The sequence below is a fragment of the Leuresthes tenuis genome, unplaced genomic scaffold, assembly GCF_036924035.1.
Source record: "Leuresthes tenuis unplaced genomic scaffold, fLeuTen1.0.hap1 SCAF_10, whole genome shotgun sequence".
Taxonomy (NCBI): Eukaryota; Metazoa; Chordata; class Actinopteri; order Atheriniformes; family Atherinopsidae; genus Leuresthes; species Leuresthes tenuis.
In genome coordinates this window covers 12,355,061-12,372,279 of record NW_027325364.1, presented here as the reverse complement: position 1 = coordinate 12,372,279, position 17,219 = coordinate 12,355,061, and the positions used below count along the sequence as shown (strand labels likewise).

Sequence of the window (17,219 nt, the reverse complement as noted above, 5' to 3'; positions counted from 1 at the left end):
ACTGTCCTTGGTACCGTCCGTGGTGCATTGCTGACTGACATGCTGACAGTAAACAAACTTAATGTGCCCGGTTGACCCCCATATTCTCTATGGGCCGAGTTGTCTTACATCTGTCAACGTGAACTGTTTCTGGCAGAAAAATCACCTGCACTCCTGCAACCTCCATTTATTTTGCAACCTCTGAGTCATGCTTGACTCTCTGCGACTGCAGATGCAAACCCAGCACAACATAAACACAGTAAAATCTTAACTCTGCACCACATTAAACTTATCTTTAGACTGAGCTAAATTTGATTCAGTCTTCCAATCTGCAAAGCAGGCAACTGCATAGTTTTCAGTTTGGAGAGGGTCCCTGTTGGTAGCACCTGCTAATGTGCAGTGTGAGAGTGTGTGTATGCCAGTAGGATCTTTGCTAACCCCTGTGCCGAGGGCCACTCCAGATGGATTTATAAATAGACCCCAAGCCCATCCATTTGCACAAAATGCACATCATCACCTCCCCCTGACAATCTGCACTCCACAGGCCTCCAAATGCAAAAGTCAAGCTACCTCGGCACCCTAAGGCCTATAACAGCACAATCTGATGAAACACTCTGACCCAAGATACCCATTCACTCCTTCGTCTCTGTTCTCTTTCCATCTCCAGCCTTTGTGTAGATAACTTTTCTCGTCTCAAGCACCTCAGACAAATGGGCACTCCCTCTCATTCCTTTACGCTCTGGACCTTCTTCTTTTTCTCGGGTGACATCTAATGTAAATCAAGAGCTGCTTCGGTATCAGTAACTCATACTATGGCTTGTTTACATTAAAACATGCTCTTTTGGAACTGCCATGTGGGAGTTTCTGGGAAACAGTTCATCTGACTCATGTGACACTCAGCTGGGGAATAAAGGAGGACCACAGTCTGACAAATGGAAACACATGGTGCAGACCAGAGCGACATCAGAGCGCCAACACAAAGATGCTGATCGAGGTGCAAATCTGTTGATCTTCAGGACAGACAGCAGTGATGATGAAAACAGGAGAAACAATACAAGGCAAACATGTGGATTGCCGGCCTTCTATAAAAAGTGAAAAAAAAAACAAGAGACTTCAACCGCTTCAGCATGCTGCTTCCTGCTTTTTAACAGGTACAGACAGAAATTATTTTGCTGCCCTTCTCTCGTTCCGATTGGGTTTTAAAAACTATTTTATTACTTGTTTTTTAAAGCCTAAATGGTCAGGTCCTTTAATATTCATGTAACCTTTAAACTTTTCACTCAGCAGCTCGATGCCAGCGATCACCCAGTGGGGAATCTCTATAATGGTTCCTAAATCATGAGTTGTCACTAAAGGTAATCTGGCTAACAGACCAAGCAGCTCCCTGCATAATGATCTCAGACAAGCAAACTCACGAGTCTTCTTTTAAATCCCTTCTTGAGACTCATACATTTAATATCTGGCCTTTTCATCATATATGGTATTTTTTTCATTTCTATTGTTTGTTCCTGTGATTTTGAAAGCTACTCTATGAATAAAAGGTTTATCATCAATAAAGCCCCATGCTGGAAAGATTAAGCAAGCAATTAAGCAAGAGTTTGAAATGTATGAAGATAAATGATACACAATCTGATGTAGACACCAAATACACTTATATATATACTTGTGTAATGTCAGCAAGACTGATCGTACGCTGCCAACATTAAATAAAGTACATTTCAGCACAAAAAGTTCCCTCTTTCTAACTTTAAAGCATCCTGTGATGTTCAGACAAACATCTTGTTTGTCTTATCTTATCTTCATGAAAGCTCATAATCTTTTAAAACAGCAAGACAGATGATACAGAGGAAACCAGCTGGAACATCTAACATGGTGAAAAAGATATTTAATAAACACAGTCACCTGCTGTGAGAGGGATACACAAAAAGAGATACTGACACCAGAGCGGGATGGCTATATCAGAGTGGAACAAATTAAGAATTTATAAGCCCAAATGCATGAAATCCATCTTCTCAAAGAAGCCAAACACTTGAGCTGCCAAGGCCTAAAATTTCCTCTTCACCCCCCAACTTTCTCTGTCACCTGCCTGCTCGAGATGTTCAGCCACTTTATTTGGATAAACAAGACTGCCGGGGCGGAGCCAAAATGTCAGGGAGAACGCTGACTTATCACATTTGCACTGCAAAAGGCAGAGATTAATCAAGTTTATATTATGTTGAGGGCCACAATGTACTGATGGAAGAGCTCAGTTTCTGTCCTGTCTGCCTTTTTTTATAGGCCCTGGAAACTCAGCAGTGCATGAAGAATCAGAAATGCAGGGACTGTAGCAGAGGAGATGAGCCAAGGAGGAGTGTGTTGGGGTGAAAATTATGTCGGTAGGGGTGTTTGTAGAGCTGGCATGCGTCATGCAATGCCATCCAAGTAATAAACAAGTGAAGAGATTATCATGTGTTTATTACCTGGCATGCTTACTTTAACCATTCTAGCTTCCTGGCTGTCACACCACCTGACCCTTTTCCTCCACTCTTGTGTCCCCTCTCGTTCTTCATCTCCACCCATCTCAGCTCATCTTTCTCCTCACGCAGGAGCAGCATGAGCAGCATGAGCAGCACGAACAGCATCCCTTTTGGCTCCGCTGATCCTCTCTTTTGCTTACGCTGCCACCATTTGTCAGACTGTCATCAATCTGTCAACCTTGTTAGAGCCCCGCCAACCCATGGACACTGTCCCTGGAGTCTATGTACCCCCAATATGTCAAGGGGATGATAAGTGTGTCCCCCTTGAGCTGACCTGGCCAGCCCCACCAGGAGAGTCAGTGAGAGTAATGTTATCTGTAACTTCATAGGTATGTGTGGCAATATTTATATTAGTCAAGTCTATGGATGCCAATGCAGTGTCAGATTTCCCTTCACAGTAGCTATAACGGTCCCAATGAAAAGCATCTTTTCAACACAAAGGGTCTTGGAGACAAAGGGTCAGGAACTGTGGCATTGACACTCACTTTCACATTTGTCCAGATAGCCAGCAGGTTTACCTGAAGAACACCTTAAGTAAACTGAATATCATGGTGGACAGATTACAACTGCGTGTAAAAACACAGAAAAGCTGCAGATTTATTTTAAATGTTTCTGCTACAACAGCTGGTCTAGAGGGTCATTTTTGAAAATGAATGTTCCACATCTAGCTGTGGTCAAAACTCAAGAGGCCTGAGCTTATCGTGGATCAGAAACTGTTGTGGGATCTACATGGTGCAGTCTTCCCTCCGACTGACAAACCCACTAATAGGAATGAATAAAGATGCTATGAAGTATATTGTTGTGACTGGAATCAGTAAAAATAGACACAACCTTCTTTATCCTTTTTTCTTTTCCTGTCTGAAGCTCTTTGTCTGATCTTAGATTGACATTTTTCATAATCCAAATAGGCAGAGCAAGCTCTGTTCCTGTAGCAATGAAGTAAACCTGGGCTGAAACTACATGATTATTTTCTCCACAAGTTACTAGTTTATTTTCAATCAATTGATTGATAAAACTACATCACAAAACTATTAGCACAAGAGCCCAATGTGACAAGTTTTTTTAGCGACGTATATCAAATTGCAGGAATGGAGTTGCTCAAACAAGATAAAGTTTAGCATTTAGTGCTTACTGATATGCTTCAAATAATTAAGCTGCGCAGCTAAAGTAAATTAAATGAACTGTGTTACATCATGCAACATTGTGTCAGATTCATATAAATGCAGCCTAACAGCAAAGCAAAGCAGATCTTAACCCAGTTGACTGTAATGACTGGTCCTTAAATGCAGTGACTGTGCTTCCAGATGCAACCCACGTGACCTGGGTTATGGTTTGATTTATAAAAACATCATGTTCTGCGTCAGTAACCTGAAAAAAGGTCTCATCCTAGTTAGAAAAATAGAAATCAGAACTACAGTAAAATATTCCTATAGAAACCAGCGTATAATGGGCTGTTTACGAACATTTCCTGCTGGTAAGGATCAAATCCACACAGTGAGATACTTCAACAAACTAATGTTCATGGTATGCAAGGACATGATTAACAAGTTTTGTCATGCTCCATGTAAAAATCACATTTTAAACTCGTCAAATACTGGATAAGTATCGAAACAGTGATATTATCTCGGACTGGTCTCTGCACACATAGGAGCGTCTAGTAAGCCAGAGGATTGATTTCTATGTGCATTGCTCCACCTGCTGTTTGTGTCATGTCATACAAACAGCAAATGTGAGGCCTAGTCTTGATGGTTTAGGTTCCTGAAGTTAATCTGGGTCTTTTTTATTGCATAACTGACTGTATTAAACTAATCTTTGTAAAGAAAAAAGCAACACGAGGAACGTGTAACCTTGTTTTTGGTCATTTATGTCTCTTTTAGCCTTAGATGCATAATGTATAATAAATCTGATATCCGCACTGATGTGCCTGCACTTCTTTAGTCTAAATGAGAGTTTTTGTTTTTTGGTGATAAGACACTCAAGAAGAACAGCGCAGGATATCAGAAGTGTGAAGTTGTCGCCCAAACATCCCGAGTTCAATTTGCATCAGGAAAATTAGCTGAAACGCAAGGACACAGCTATGAAAAACTCTTCAATTACAAGGGGAGCACAGAGTCCTGGAAAATTTGTTGCTCCCACAGAGTTTCAAAGACAAGGTTAGTCCCAGCGAACGTGATTTATTTATTTTTATTTTACCACATTTTATGAGCAGTAAACCAACTAATCATACAGAAATGCTTTTCAAAGCACAGTCAAAAATGGTGTGAGAGCTGGACACAACCCCCCCCCCCAACAAGCTACTGCTGAGTTCTAAAGCTCCATCAGACTGGAGCGGGAAAATGGTGAAAAACATGAAAACTGTGATGAGAAGGAGGAAGGGGGGAGGAGGGGCAGGAGGAAGAGGAGGGTGCAGGAGATGGAAGGAGGGGAAAGAGGAGAAGACAAAAGATTCATTAAACTAAAGCAGTTGTGGACGACAGCAAAAGTTGTGAGTACGAGTTGATTATTTTTCACCTGATTTTTGCACATTCTGTAGATGATACACACAGGAACACATGCAGATGAAGATAACTTACAACCAAAGATACGGACTGAAGGATATGTCCTACTGATAAGATGTACAGGCGAGATTTACGAGAATGTTTGGCCGATCCACTTCTGAACAGACATGTTAGTTATGTAATGTGTGGTTAGTTGCACTGTTAAGCAAGTACAAGCAGAGGAAGACTCCTAAAACAAATCAGCACAGACATGCACCAGCTAAACAGGACAATGCTCGGGTTTCACATGAGTAATCGCAAATTAGGACTCTGGAATTAGCGCTAGTGAAAACTTGAGGGAAAAAAGACTCCACGCTCAGATTGGTTAGTGGTGATTGTATAGTTGGAAAGCAGTGACATGTTCTCTGAAAAGAAAGCTGGGAAAGAATGTGCGACTGCAGGAGAGGAGGGGTGGAGGGGCGCTCAAACGGGGCACAAAAAACAAATTCTTTTGAGAGGACTCACATTTTGGACTCCAAAGTTACTCTGACACATCACAAGAGGAATGATGCAGGGCGGGAGATGAGGGAGGGAAGGGGACGGAGGAAGAAAGAAATCAAGGAGTGAGGCAAAGAAGAAAAACATTTCCAGAGGTGAGGTGTTTTCTTTAGTTGCTCCACTGCTACTTTATCAAGCTGTTTACAAGCTGTCCAATAAATACTAGATCAAATAAATGTAGGAAAATGACATCAGGCACTCTTTTATAGCGATGATAACTTCCCTAAACATGGCACTCTGCGGCACATCTGTGTTCTTAGCTGAAGCAAAACTTTAAGGAAAACATTACAGTGACCAGGAATGTGGGGAGCATTTACATGCAAGGTGATTAAAGGAAACATAAACAGCATAGTGAGGATATTGAGCAGTTCCACTCTGTGAAATCATCCTGACTCTTTTCCTCTTCCTCCAGCTCGTAAAGTTCACCTCTTACAAGTTGAAGGAATGGGCAGCCTCCTAGTGGTCCTGCTCCTCTGCAGTTTCCACGGTAACGCTGCCAAACAGAACACACAAATCATCCTGTTTAATTACGGTTGAGTCGCTGCGTGTTTGTTTTTATGCTGCGAAACACTTCCCTCATGTGGTTTCTGTTCCACAGCGCTCGCAGCTGTAGCCCGAGCCCAGCAGACCGGTAATGCTCTTTTCCTCATAAGTCACACTTTTGATCAGGACGAGTGACATCTGTAAGGCTGTGAACCGCTGGCATGGGTCAGCAGTAGGATGTTTTCCCAGTCCTAATCCTGTTTTCTTTCCTTATTTCTAGAGAGCACTGAGGCAACTGGAGACTCCTTTTTACCAGCCAGTGAGTAACTTCCTGCTGGGAGATGGTCTCTGACGTCCCCTTTTAAAGTTTCAGTGTGCCACCATGTCGTCATTTATACAGTTCAAAGTTTTAGCTGCTGTCTCCGCAGGCTGTCGGGAGGAGATGTACCCCTGCACCAGGATGTACTCAGTTCACAGGCCCATCAAGAGATGTCTCGGCAATCTTTGTCTCTACAGGTGATCTGAAAATTCTCAAGAAAATGCTGTTTTATGTGGTCACCAAAGTCATTTTTCTGCGTTAAGATGAAAAAAGTTCAAAAGTTCTTGATGTCGATGTTTCTTTTTGTTGTAGACTTAAACGTGAGCTAGTGAAAGAGGTAAAAGCAAACTAAGAGAAACAAAGGAGACAAACTGGTCATCATTTATCACTTAATTTTTGAGGAAAACGACTGAATATTACACACCTTTGGGTAGAAAAAGTAAGTGACCCCTTTGCTTCAGCAGCAGTAACTATAACTAACTGTTGATCAGTCCTGCACATCTGCAAGGAATAACTGTATCCCACTTCTCCGCACAGAGCAGCTTTAAATCAGGGATGTTGGTGGGTTTCCAGACATTAACTTCTCATTCAGGTCTTCTCGCAGCGCTTCTTTTGGATTAAGGACAGAGCTTTGAGTTGGGCTTTAAAAGCATTTTGTTGACTTGCTGCACGAGTCCCTTTCTCTTGAGATTCAGTTCACCAATACTTATCTCATAGTTTTCCTTTGGAATTTGCTGGTATGATTCAGAATTCCTAGCTCCATCTTGTTGCCTTGCTGTCCTGATCCATAGACAGCAAAAGAGGCCTAAATCATGATACCACCATGTTTGAAAGCTGGGATAATGCCCGTCAGCTGTCTCAGCTGTCTGTACAAAAAAAAACTTTTTTCCAGCAGTCATTTGGTTTGTGGGAAGCATCTCCTTCGTTTATGCCCTGATCCACTTTCACCAAAGTGTGTTGTGCCGTTCCGACTTTAACACATCTCTGTTCTTTAAATAAAACAGGGCCCCCACTCACAGCTGAGTGTAATCTCAGTGACCGAAAACACCCAACTTTATATCTACTTTGAAAGGCGCGCCTAACTCGACAGATTCACGCACGACCCTAATTCCAAAACAGCTGGGACGCCGTGCAAAATGCAGTGATTTACACACCACAAACCACCTGTATTCACTTCAGAACATATGAAACATTTCACTAATTCATGGCGGGAACACATGTCGTGTTTACCACTTTGTAGCATCCCCTTTTCTTTTAACAACAGCCTGTAAACGTCTGGGAAATGAGGAGATCAGCTGCTGAACCCTTGGTAGAGGAAAGTTGTCTCATCCTTGTCTGATACAGGATTCCAGCAGCCTAAAAGTCCTGAGTCATCTTTGTTGTATTTTGTCTTTCATTATTCCTCAGATGTTGGTGAAATTTCGTCATCGCACTTTAAAGTGACGCAACGTTATTCTGAGATTGCTCCACAATTTGCTGCAGATTGCTGAACCTCTGCTCATCTTCTGAGAGCCTGTTTCTCTGAAGTGCTATTCAAAAAAACAAAAAACAATTTAAAATAATGTGGGTTGCAACACCTTCTTTGGCTGTTTCTCTATAGTGTCACTTACTTTCCCAGCCTTTAGTTTCCCCTGTCCCACGTTTTCGAAGGCGTTGCTGAAATCAAACTCAAGATGAGCTGATATTTTTTCATGAAATAGTGAAACGTCTCACTTTCAGCATTCAATACATTTTCTGTTTTCTATTGTGAATAAGAGACTTGCAGAATACAGAGCGCTTCAGCTTATTTGGAGTTGGGGTTGTGCTTTTGCCGTAGATGTGACATTTTTAATCATCAAGCGTAATACATTTGTTTTGTCTCTTTTGCTTATCTGGGTTCTCTTTGTTCAGAAGACTTATGTGAACATCAGAAATGGTTTTAGAACATATTCATATGCAGTCCAAAGTCAACAAGCAGCGCTTTACACACAACTGGATTTTCCTCTAAACTCATTACGTAAGGTACTACTGACGAAGGTCCGGTTTACGAGATTTAAACAAATAAAATGTTCTCACAGCTGTCAGGCTGACTCTCTACTGCTCTTACGCAATACTCTAAATGTTGTGCGTTTCATCCTGTCGCTGAAACAGCCTTCCTCGTGTCTATGTGATAAACAATGAGATCTGTATGAGGACAGTCTGCCCACAGGATGAGTATCTCAAAGGTGAGACCCTCTTCATGGAACATGTACTCTGATATAGAGCTACGGAATGTATCATTTCTGAGGCCCTGCCTGTCTTTTGCACCCAACAGCTGAACTGTGCAGAGAGTTGTCCGGCTGGCCCAAACGTATCGAGAGGTCAGCTACAAGGAAACGCTGTCGCAGTCGCCGTAGCAACCCCAAAACGTGGGCAAACAAGGCCTGATGTTGCCCAGAGTGGTGACGTGACAACTAGTGAGGATGATACCTTGGGGCGTCGCAACTCCATAAAAGCAGCGATCTGCACCTGAGGAGGGCGCGCTCTTTATTCCTCTTTCACACATACATACAAGTGCTGAGTCGTACCTGTGTTTATGTATTTGTCTTTTAATTTGCGTGTGTGAATGTTGTGCTGTTGGACACGGATCATGTCTTCCTTGGTTTACGATCCATTTAAGGTACTGTAGTAACGGGCTCGCAGTAGCACTGAGTCATTTTATTGTAGAAAAAAAAAAAAAAAAAAGAGCCACACTGTTGTGGATTGTAAGGTACTCATTGACAGTCCAATAATATGTGCACTATTGTAGCCATTAAAATAAAAGAGTTTGTTTGTGACCGACCCATCAAAGGCTTCTTTTTTTTTTTGCTCCGTGGATTGAAGAAGAAAAAAAAGCAAAGTCTTCATTAAGTGTTCTCTTTATATCTTTCTTTGCATGTTAGTTTTCTCACACATTTACAGTTTGAATAACAACATTTGGAAGAAATGCATGTAATACAGACAATTACCAAACAAACACTGACAAACACTCCCACAACCTCTGCATGCGCAGGTCAGCATCCGTCGTCACGCCGCCCACCAGTGCACATCAGCCACGCCACGTGCACATCAGCCACGCCACGTGCGCATCATATCGGTGAAACATACTCCAACTCTTGGTACACAACAATAGCACAACAAAACACTGCAACAAACACAGACTAGCTTTGTTCCACTTTGCATTTGTCTGCATCAGAATACCAGAAACGACATCACATCTCAACGTGGAATTGGAAGTTCACAGGTGACCTTGTTGCAACATGCTGCGGGCGAGGTCTGACCCGAGGTCTGACCCGAGGTCTGACCCCGATCCCCGGTCCAATAAAGAATTAAGGGGATGAAACCTTCTCCAAACAGCGAAGGAGCACGGCCCTATTCATTTAGGAGAGAGGTCGCGACCTCCTGATAAACAACTCACTGGTTACAGCTTCAACAGCTGTGCTGAGGGAAGATGATACGTGGACTAAATCATCTCCTTCCCCTTGAGGCAAAGATAAAAGGATGTGTTGCCTCTCTTTCTTCTGCCAACATTTCTACTTCTACGCGTCTTGATTTACAGTTAAAACAATGCACCCGACTCCCGCGACCCATCCCCGCTGGAATTTGTGTTGAGCAGCTGCGCAGCCACAAGAGCTGACGAAAGAAGCGCTCAAGACCCCAACGACTCTGTAAATCAGCTTTGGACTGACAGGATTCTTTCAAGTGGACTCATTTTTGTGGAAAACCTTTGCAGTATTTTCAACCTAATAATAGATGGTCCCTCCATTAAGTGCAGACTTTCTGAATTATTAACTACACAGATGGACTCAACTGCCCGTCGGTGCATATGGTCAGTCCCACTGCTGGAGACTTGGGGAAAAAACATGAAGCTTCAGTACATGAAGGTGACGCCACCAATGAATATAATGCGAAACCACTGACACGATATGTACACACATTTAAAATAAATATTCTCTGTACATAGAATTCATTTATATATTTCTTTAGATTTCATCATTAGATGTTGGTGAGATGATTATGTCTCCCTTGATATCTCTATGATGTATACAACAGCAATTAGAAAATAAACTATTGTAAATAGGAGGAAGAGGAACATCTAAAAACTCAAGCATGGAGCTGGAGACTAGAGGGTGGCGTGTAGCGGAGAAGGATGGAGGTGCACTCTTCCCTTTGTTCTAAATGTGTCTCGTTAAGACTGTGCTGTGAGGGACTCGGACCCAAATAAAACAGGGGTGTTACCCTGCTTGGCAGGGAGAGATACGGGACCCCGGAAAGGGGACAATGAATTTTGAAAAAGTGCTGCATAATCTTATAGAGAGCGAGGAGGGAGAAAGCAGAGTGAATCTCTCCTCACTTCTGCGGTACAGAGTCAAAGTCTCCCCACAGGTCAGAGCTGGCTGTGGAGGTGGGGTTGGATGGAGCCACGGAGTTGGAGTTGCTGGAGTCCAGATCGAGCAAAAAACCTGGTGGTGGGAAATAAGAGGAGAAATTCACCATGGAGACAGTAACAAAAAAAGAGAAAAGGATCATAAAATTGGTTGTTTGTGGTATGTAATAAACCAAATAAATACTGTAAATTAGATACGCAGCGAGAGATCGTCTGACAATTATTTTTTACTGAAAGAGTCGGTTTCCCCAGTATGTGGAGCATACAATATACGCCCATGTATCCGGGTGTATGCAGATGGTTTCAGGTAAATGTGCGGAGCTTTTAAGACACTTCTTAATTTAAAGTCACCAGCCAAACACAACAGGGGGAAGCAGAACTTAAAAAGACTAAAAAGCCACATGTGAAACTCTTTAGCAGTAAGTCTTTCCTTTTCTTCTGGATAAACCACAGATGTGTCACACACCATGTTTTAACTGGTTTTCTCAGGCATGATGTCATTGATATAGCTTAGTTCAACTGTGTCCTGTTGATTATTTTCAAATGTCTGAGCTCCAATAACGATTCTTTTTACAGCAGAAACCTCAGAGAGATGCAAATCTAAATCTTTGCACATGAAACCAGAAGATAAAGCCACACGGTTTGTAGTTTAAAACAAACTACAGAATGCTTCAGGAGGCCATAAAGGACATCCATAGATGCTAAGGGAAAATTCCAGTATTTTACATCTATTTATCGTCGTCTGGGCAGGTACTCGTGCAGGTCATCATAACACGGTGCTCCCCATGTCCACTGAGCACACTGTAGATACAGGAGCCCCAATAGAAACAGACCCCAGCGGGGACACGGAAATACAAGCTTTCAACCCTGAAAGAAGTTCCTCCGCTTCATACAGACCGTGTACGCCGACTTTTATTCTGTACGACTTCTGTGCTGCTACAGCCGGTCTCATTTCACGGCCCACTGCGACTGAACCAGTTGCAGCCGTCTAAACCAACGTCCTGAAATCCAGCCTAAGTCAACTTTACTCTCGGAACGAGCTGCAAGCTGTGCCTTGCTGAAAAGCATTTATAATTCACCTGCTTTTCACCGGTTAAACTGGGCTGAGCCACTCCAGGGCTGACAGGAACATTTTGTGACCATAACAGGCCTTTTGTCAGTTTGAGTCTGGTCTTGATATTACTCTTGATCAAACCGTTTTCCTCTGATCAAAGAGTAGCTACGTCAGCTACGCTGATTATTAATGAGATTGTGACACGTTTCATTTTTGACTGTAAAAACTAAACTGCAGATAGGTTGGGGGTCTCCCCAGGTTTCCTACCTACCAGAGTCACTTCCTCCTGCTGATGGCTCTGTATTATGATTGGTAGATCTGGCTGAAGGGGGTGGGGCTAACTTGCCCCCAGGAGGAGGAGGAAGAAGTCCGAGGCCTCCTGAACTCTGTGGACGAGACCTGTCCCTTTTCTTAGATTGCTGGATAAGACCGGACAAGAGAAATTAAACTGTGTGAGTGAGATACACACATTATGGCTAACATTCGACTCAGCTAATAGATTCAAAGCTGCACCACAATCCTGACTCAAAATAATAGCATGGCTTTCGAAAGCAACAAAATAGACAATGGATTTCCACAGTATTACCAACTAATGACTAATCAAATTTTCTTTTTTTACACATTTCAACCCTTTGGTCATAAAATTCTATAAAAATTAGGGTACCCCAATATTTAGTGTGATGGTTTGTCCTTCTTTGAAGCCCAGGTCCAGTTTAGGAGTGGTGTCCGGAGCCTGAGCCTGCTTGCTGAATTCATTTTCTTGTTTTACCCACCTGGAAGAAAAGCAAGAAAAGACGACAGACACGCAAAAACAGAGGGGATAATTAAGGAAATACCAAAGCAAAGAATTGGTTACAATTCATGACCCAGTGTGGAGCAGCTGCATACTTAAAGTGGTCCTGAAGGGCAACATTGAAGTCAAAGGCATCACCTCGGTCTCCAAATCCAATGCCGATGAACGCTTTGCGGCCTGTAAAAAGAACAGAAAAACGATTGGTCCACAAAAAGACACAATAAACTCGTCCACTGAAGACGATACAAGGTGTTCAGAATTTTCCCTTTAAATCAGTGCATTCGAGCCTCAAATTTCCAGACATTCTGGCATTCGAGCACCAGTTATTAACTGTTTACTAAAAATGTAAACACCTCAAAGCCCAGCGGTTAACTTGCATGGTGTAATGTGACTAAGTAAGGTTTTATGTTGCCAGAAGATTGTCACCTTGGGAGCTGTTGTATAATCAACATCAAACCCAGACAAGTTACGAGCACCGCTCTTCATTCAGGCTGCGGCGCTTCAGTGAGCACAAGAAAGAGCGGCAGCATGTCTGCCCAAAGAGGAAGTAAACCAACAGACGCCACATGATACTTGGGCTATTTTCCATTCATAAAATGAATCAATTATACATATTTTGTCAACCCTCTTTTAGATTTTTAGTCAACTACAAATATAAACTGGAAGAGGGCTTGTTTTTCCAGTTTTTAACCACAAAGACAGGGTTTATTTTTCTGATGACTGCATTGCTACAACACCCAGGTTTCCATACAAGCTTATTCTGTTTGCTCTGCCTAATCTAATCAGAAAAACAAAAGAGCTGGTCAATTGTTCAAGGAGGTCACAACTAGTGATGCTCATGTAATTATATTCATCAAGATCCTGCTGTACAGTACTTCTTATTCACACTCCTAAGATACATTGTTGTGAATCATTCTGTTGTTCAAGAAGGACAGTTCTCTTACTTACAAAACGGACTCGTGGGAAAATGCAGGCGGACTACATTTCTGAATGATCTTCCTTGGTTTCTGGCACTGGCTGTGTGTTTTTGCTCACCTAATCTGATAATGAGCATGGTGGTAATGTACGTTTCCCTGGACTAAAGTATTCACAATAAAGATCCTTTAACGTCAGCCGCATTTAACAGAAATGACTGTAAACACACTGTTCATAACAGGAGCGACAGCTGACCGAGTGGGGAACAGTGGCAGGAACTGGTTACGTGGTTACTTTGGCTCATGATGATTACAGAAATAAATTTAGATCAAATCTGCTGAGAAATGACCAGATCCTGAGTGTATTTATGAGTAATTGAGAAGTCTTTTTACAAAGGAAAATCTGTGTAAACATGAATCCTTCGATCCATATAAGTATATTCTGAGGGAATAAAGTTTTATCTCTTTAAGCCTTCCAAAGTTTTTCATTTTGAGACATAAAGGAGGCACTGCAGCAACTTTGCTGCCTTTGGGACTCGTGGGACCTTTTACTGGCCTGGATCCACAATCTTCTTCTTCTTCTTCTCTTGCCAAATGACTGCGATCCCCCTCGGAGTACTGAACAATTTCCATCGATCTTTTTCTTTTTTACAAGGAGGCCAAGTTAACTGTCGCGTCATCTCTGGCAAAGAGCTTGGGTCTGCCAAACAAGCCTTTCTGCACGCCTCTGTGATGACACTGCACAGAAACCCGTCCATAAGGACGAGTTGATCTGCTTGTTTGTGTGGCTCAGCACAGCAAGTGTGCAAAATACTGCTAATCAAAGCTGTTCTGCAGGCTATAACATCCGGACTTTAGAAAAACAAACAACAAACGCCGCGCTCGTGTGATTAATTTATTTGAGGAAATACTTTTCCCTCTCCGCTTTTGTTTCTTCCACATCCATTTAAACACGTCTAGTGAAAAACACGCTATCCTCCGAAATTACGAGCCCAGTTAAAATATATTTATAGCCTCTAAATAAACAGTTTACTCACCGCTGTCATCCTGAATGCGGAGCACGAAGTAACGGCTTGAGTCACTGACGGTTTCCATTGCAGTACCAGGGTACTCTTCCACTGGTGCCTGGGCAAACAGCTCCCCTGTAGATTACAACAAGATAAGTGATGGTGAGATCGAGGTCATGAAAATACAATTAAAGCCCAAAACCTTCCCCGAGACACGTCTGCTATGAAATGACATGTTAAACCTCCAGTATACAAATAAGATTAAAAAGAGCAAAGTGACACTTGATGCAGCCTCTTTAGTTCAACATAAACTGCTTGCTTGGATGCAGGCTGGGTCACCTTGGAATAGATGAGTAACAGAGAGCGGGCGGCGTGCAGAAGACTACACAGGAAAATGATTTACAGCATTGGATGTAAACAATGGCGCTGCCTTGTCTACTTTTTTTCTTTCTTTTGTTTTCGCTCACCAGAGATTTTGTCCTCCAACTTCACGTAGGCCACTTTGCCTCGGGCTGTCATGCGCATGCGTCCCGTCCAATCGGGAGCATCCAGCTTCCAGTCGGCAGCCCTGAGACACATACAGGCAGTCAGTGTGATGTAGCCGAGCAGTTTGTCAAGACTGATGTTGACAGACGAGGAGTACAGGGGGACAGACAGGAGAGTTGTTATGGTTCGACCCGCTCAGTCTCTGTCCACTCATTTCTCCGAGTGAGTAAGACATCATCCAGGCATTTTGCTGAGACACCAGGCTGAATTAGTACTTCAACACTCTTACTCATTGTGGTCAACCAGTCATGTGTCTCATGGGGCTCCGGCATATGCTACTGTTTGTAGGGTGTAAAGTTCAGTCAGAAGCGGCTGCAGCAGGCCAGGCTGAGGGACCAGAGGATGAGAATGGGTCACTGTCAGTCTTTTTTACAAGCTCTCTGACCTGGATGGGTAGTCTTAAAGACACAATAATGGTTGCCATGACCACAGTGTGTCAGCCAGAGCATCCCAGCTCAACCTTATGACCCTTCTGAGGTGTCCTTGAGCGATAATTCATACTAGCTTCCAAGATGCCCTCCTTTTATGCAACCGTCCACTTATAAGACGACACAGAGAAATTATAGTCAATAAAAAAATTGTCTTCTATGAAAGCCCCTTTAGTAGTAAGCACAGCGAGTCTTTCTGCTCTGTCGTGTCAGTTGAGAAAATAACACACGAGCGTTTACTGACGTTGACCTAATCCCTGTTCAACGGGTTTAGCTAACACGGTACAGTTTAATTAGCTTTTATTTCTTATTCCCCTCGTGACCTTGCAAACGCAAAATAGAACAAAAACAACCCAAACGTAAACTACGACCGCGCTTGTAGGATGCTGCGTGACTATGAGTAAGGTGCTACCTAACGGCTACAGCTCGCGGATGCGGGGTCAGAACCCCCCCATCCCCCCGCAACCCCCCTCACCTGATTGCCCGGTTGGATGCTCTCGGTGGGATTCGGTAAACGTTGACTTCAGGTTTGACACAGAGGACCGATTCGTACTCGAGCTGACCCTCAGTCGCCATCTTGACTTTTAATAAGTACGCCGGCGGTGGTGGTGACGGTGAGTGGCGTGTCCGTTCGGCGTTAACGGCTGCGCGTGACCGTAATAGAATGTGTATTAGCGCACCCTGCGCCTCTCACATCGTCCCAGTGATGCATTTAAAGGTGCATTTCACAGATTTTACGGGTTGGTAGAGTGATATATATCATAGATTACTGAACGGGTTTAGGGCACAGGCCCAGGGGCCCGAAGAGGGAAGGGACCAGTGTTTTTTTTTCTCCAGGCAGAATGTGACCCAAAAATATGAACTACATATGAGCAACAAGAGTACATGAGATTATCAGAAACATAGATAATGGCAACAAAACAGGCGTTAAACTTCAAGACCAAAGTATCATAAAAGAGACCACAATGTGGTATAAATGAAAAGCTCACAAAGGTGCCAAAACAACCACAATTAAACATGTAAAAATACAACATTACAACAGAGAAATAGGATGACAACAGAAAGAGACTCTACCAAAATAAAACCAAAATAAAACACATCGTGAGATGGAAGAGGAGACACAAAACGATCAAAATGGCTCGTGATACTAGAAATAAGGAATTTATAGAGGTGAAATCAAAAGAAAAAAAACCCTCAAAGAGCAAAAAAAAACCGTGTGAAATTGGTTCAAAGTGACAGCCGGAGACATAAAAAAACCTAATTCTGTCTCCATGGTTTGTGGTTGTTTTGAATTTCTTTTAGTTCTGAGTGTCTTGTTTCTCTTTGGTAAAACGGAGGGCCTTTTACTCATCTGTACCCATGGCTCTGTTATTCCATAATGTTTTCAAAATTGGTACCTGAAATAAGTGCTTGATTTTGGTTGTATGATTCAAATTTTTAGAATAAAGCGGTTTCCTCGTAATAGTTGTGTTAGGGACTGAGATGCTGGATTTGTCATCATCTGCAGCTATTATTAGGATCATTGTTTTTCTGTATCTTTACCAGAGAATCTCTCTAATTCCATGCCATTCCTTAACAATACTCTATCGTTTATCACTACCATCAGTTATGTGAGTCATCCTTGCTAGAATAATTTGTGAAATGGCAACATTAGCAGAGCTACCTGCTGGCAAGCAGACTTCAAGTAGATAACTAACCCAAAGTTCACATCGATAACACAGAACAACATTTTTATTGACTATGATTTATTGTTTCACAGTG

At 42.6% G+C, this 17,219-nt stretch overlaps 2 protein-coding genes across 2 annotated transcripts; one reads left to right on the top strand and one right to left on the bottom strand.

Moving 5' to 3' along the window:
* Nucleotides 1-4,893: 4,893 nt before the first annotated feature.
* On the top strand, nucleotides 4,894-9,131 carry mfap5 (microfibril associated protein 5). Its single transcript, XM_072394078.1, has 7 exons — nucleotides 4,894-4,980; nucleotides 5,943-6,017; nucleotides 6,129-6,161; nucleotides 6,294-6,332; nucleotides 6,442-6,529; nucleotides 8,463-8,536; nucleotides 8,626-9,131. The coding sequence occupies exons 2-7, from the start codon at nucleotides 5,975-5,977 to the stop codon at nucleotides 8,736-8,738; spliced, it is 390 nt and encodes a 129-aa protein (XP_072250179.1). The 5' UTR covers nucleotides 4,894-4,980; nucleotides 5,943-5,974; the 3' UTR covers nucleotides 8,739-9,131.
* Nucleotides 9,132-9,190: 59 nt separating this feature from the next.
* On the bottom strand, nucleotides 9,191-16,094 carry LOC140316301 (adaptin ear-binding coat-associated protein 1-like). The gene is made up of 7 exons (XM_072394077.1): nucleotides 15,934-16,094; nucleotides 14,952-15,052; nucleotides 14,515-14,619; nucleotides 12,659-12,740; nucleotides 12,435-12,543; nucleotides 12,042-12,189; nucleotides 9,191-10,792 (listed from the first exon to the last, which is right to left on the bottom strand). The coding sequence occupies exons 1-7, from the start codon at nucleotides 16,032-16,034 to the stop codon at nucleotides 10,680-10,682; spliced, it is 759 nt and encodes a 252-aa protein (XP_072250178.1). The 5' UTR covers nucleotides 16,035-16,094; the 3' UTR covers nucleotides 9,191-10,679.
* Between the last annotated feature and the right edge of the window lie 1,125 nt (nucleotides 16,095-17,219).

Excerpts from the sequence above, each read along its gene's own strand:
- LOC140316301 (XM_072394077.1), bottom strand. The coding sequence starts at position 16,034 with ATGGCGACTGAGGGTCAGCTCGAGTACGAATCGGTCCTCTGTGTCAAA. Across the intron at positions 12,741-14,514 it reads CCGCATTCAGGATGACAGCG|GCCGCAAAGCGTTCATCGGC; the intron begins GTGAGTAAACTG and ends TTCTTTTTACAG. Across the intron at positions 10,793-12,041 it reads AGCAGGAGGAAGTGACTCTG|GTTTTTTGCTCGATCTGGAC; the intron begins GTAGGTAGGAAA and ends TCCCACCACCAG.
- mfap5 (XM_072394078.1), top strand. The coding sequence starts at position 5,975 with ATGGGCAGCCTCCTAGTGGTCCTGCTCCTCTGCAGTTTCCACG. Across the intron at positions 6,333-6,441 it reads AGACTCCTTTTTACCAGCCA|GCTGTCGGGAGGAGATGTAC; the intron begins GTGAGTAACTTC and ends CTGTCTCCGCAG. Across the intron at positions 6,530-8,462 it reads GGCAATCTTTGTCTCTACAG|CCTTCCTCGTGTCTATGTGA; the intron begins GTGATCTGAAAA and ends TCGCTGAAACAG.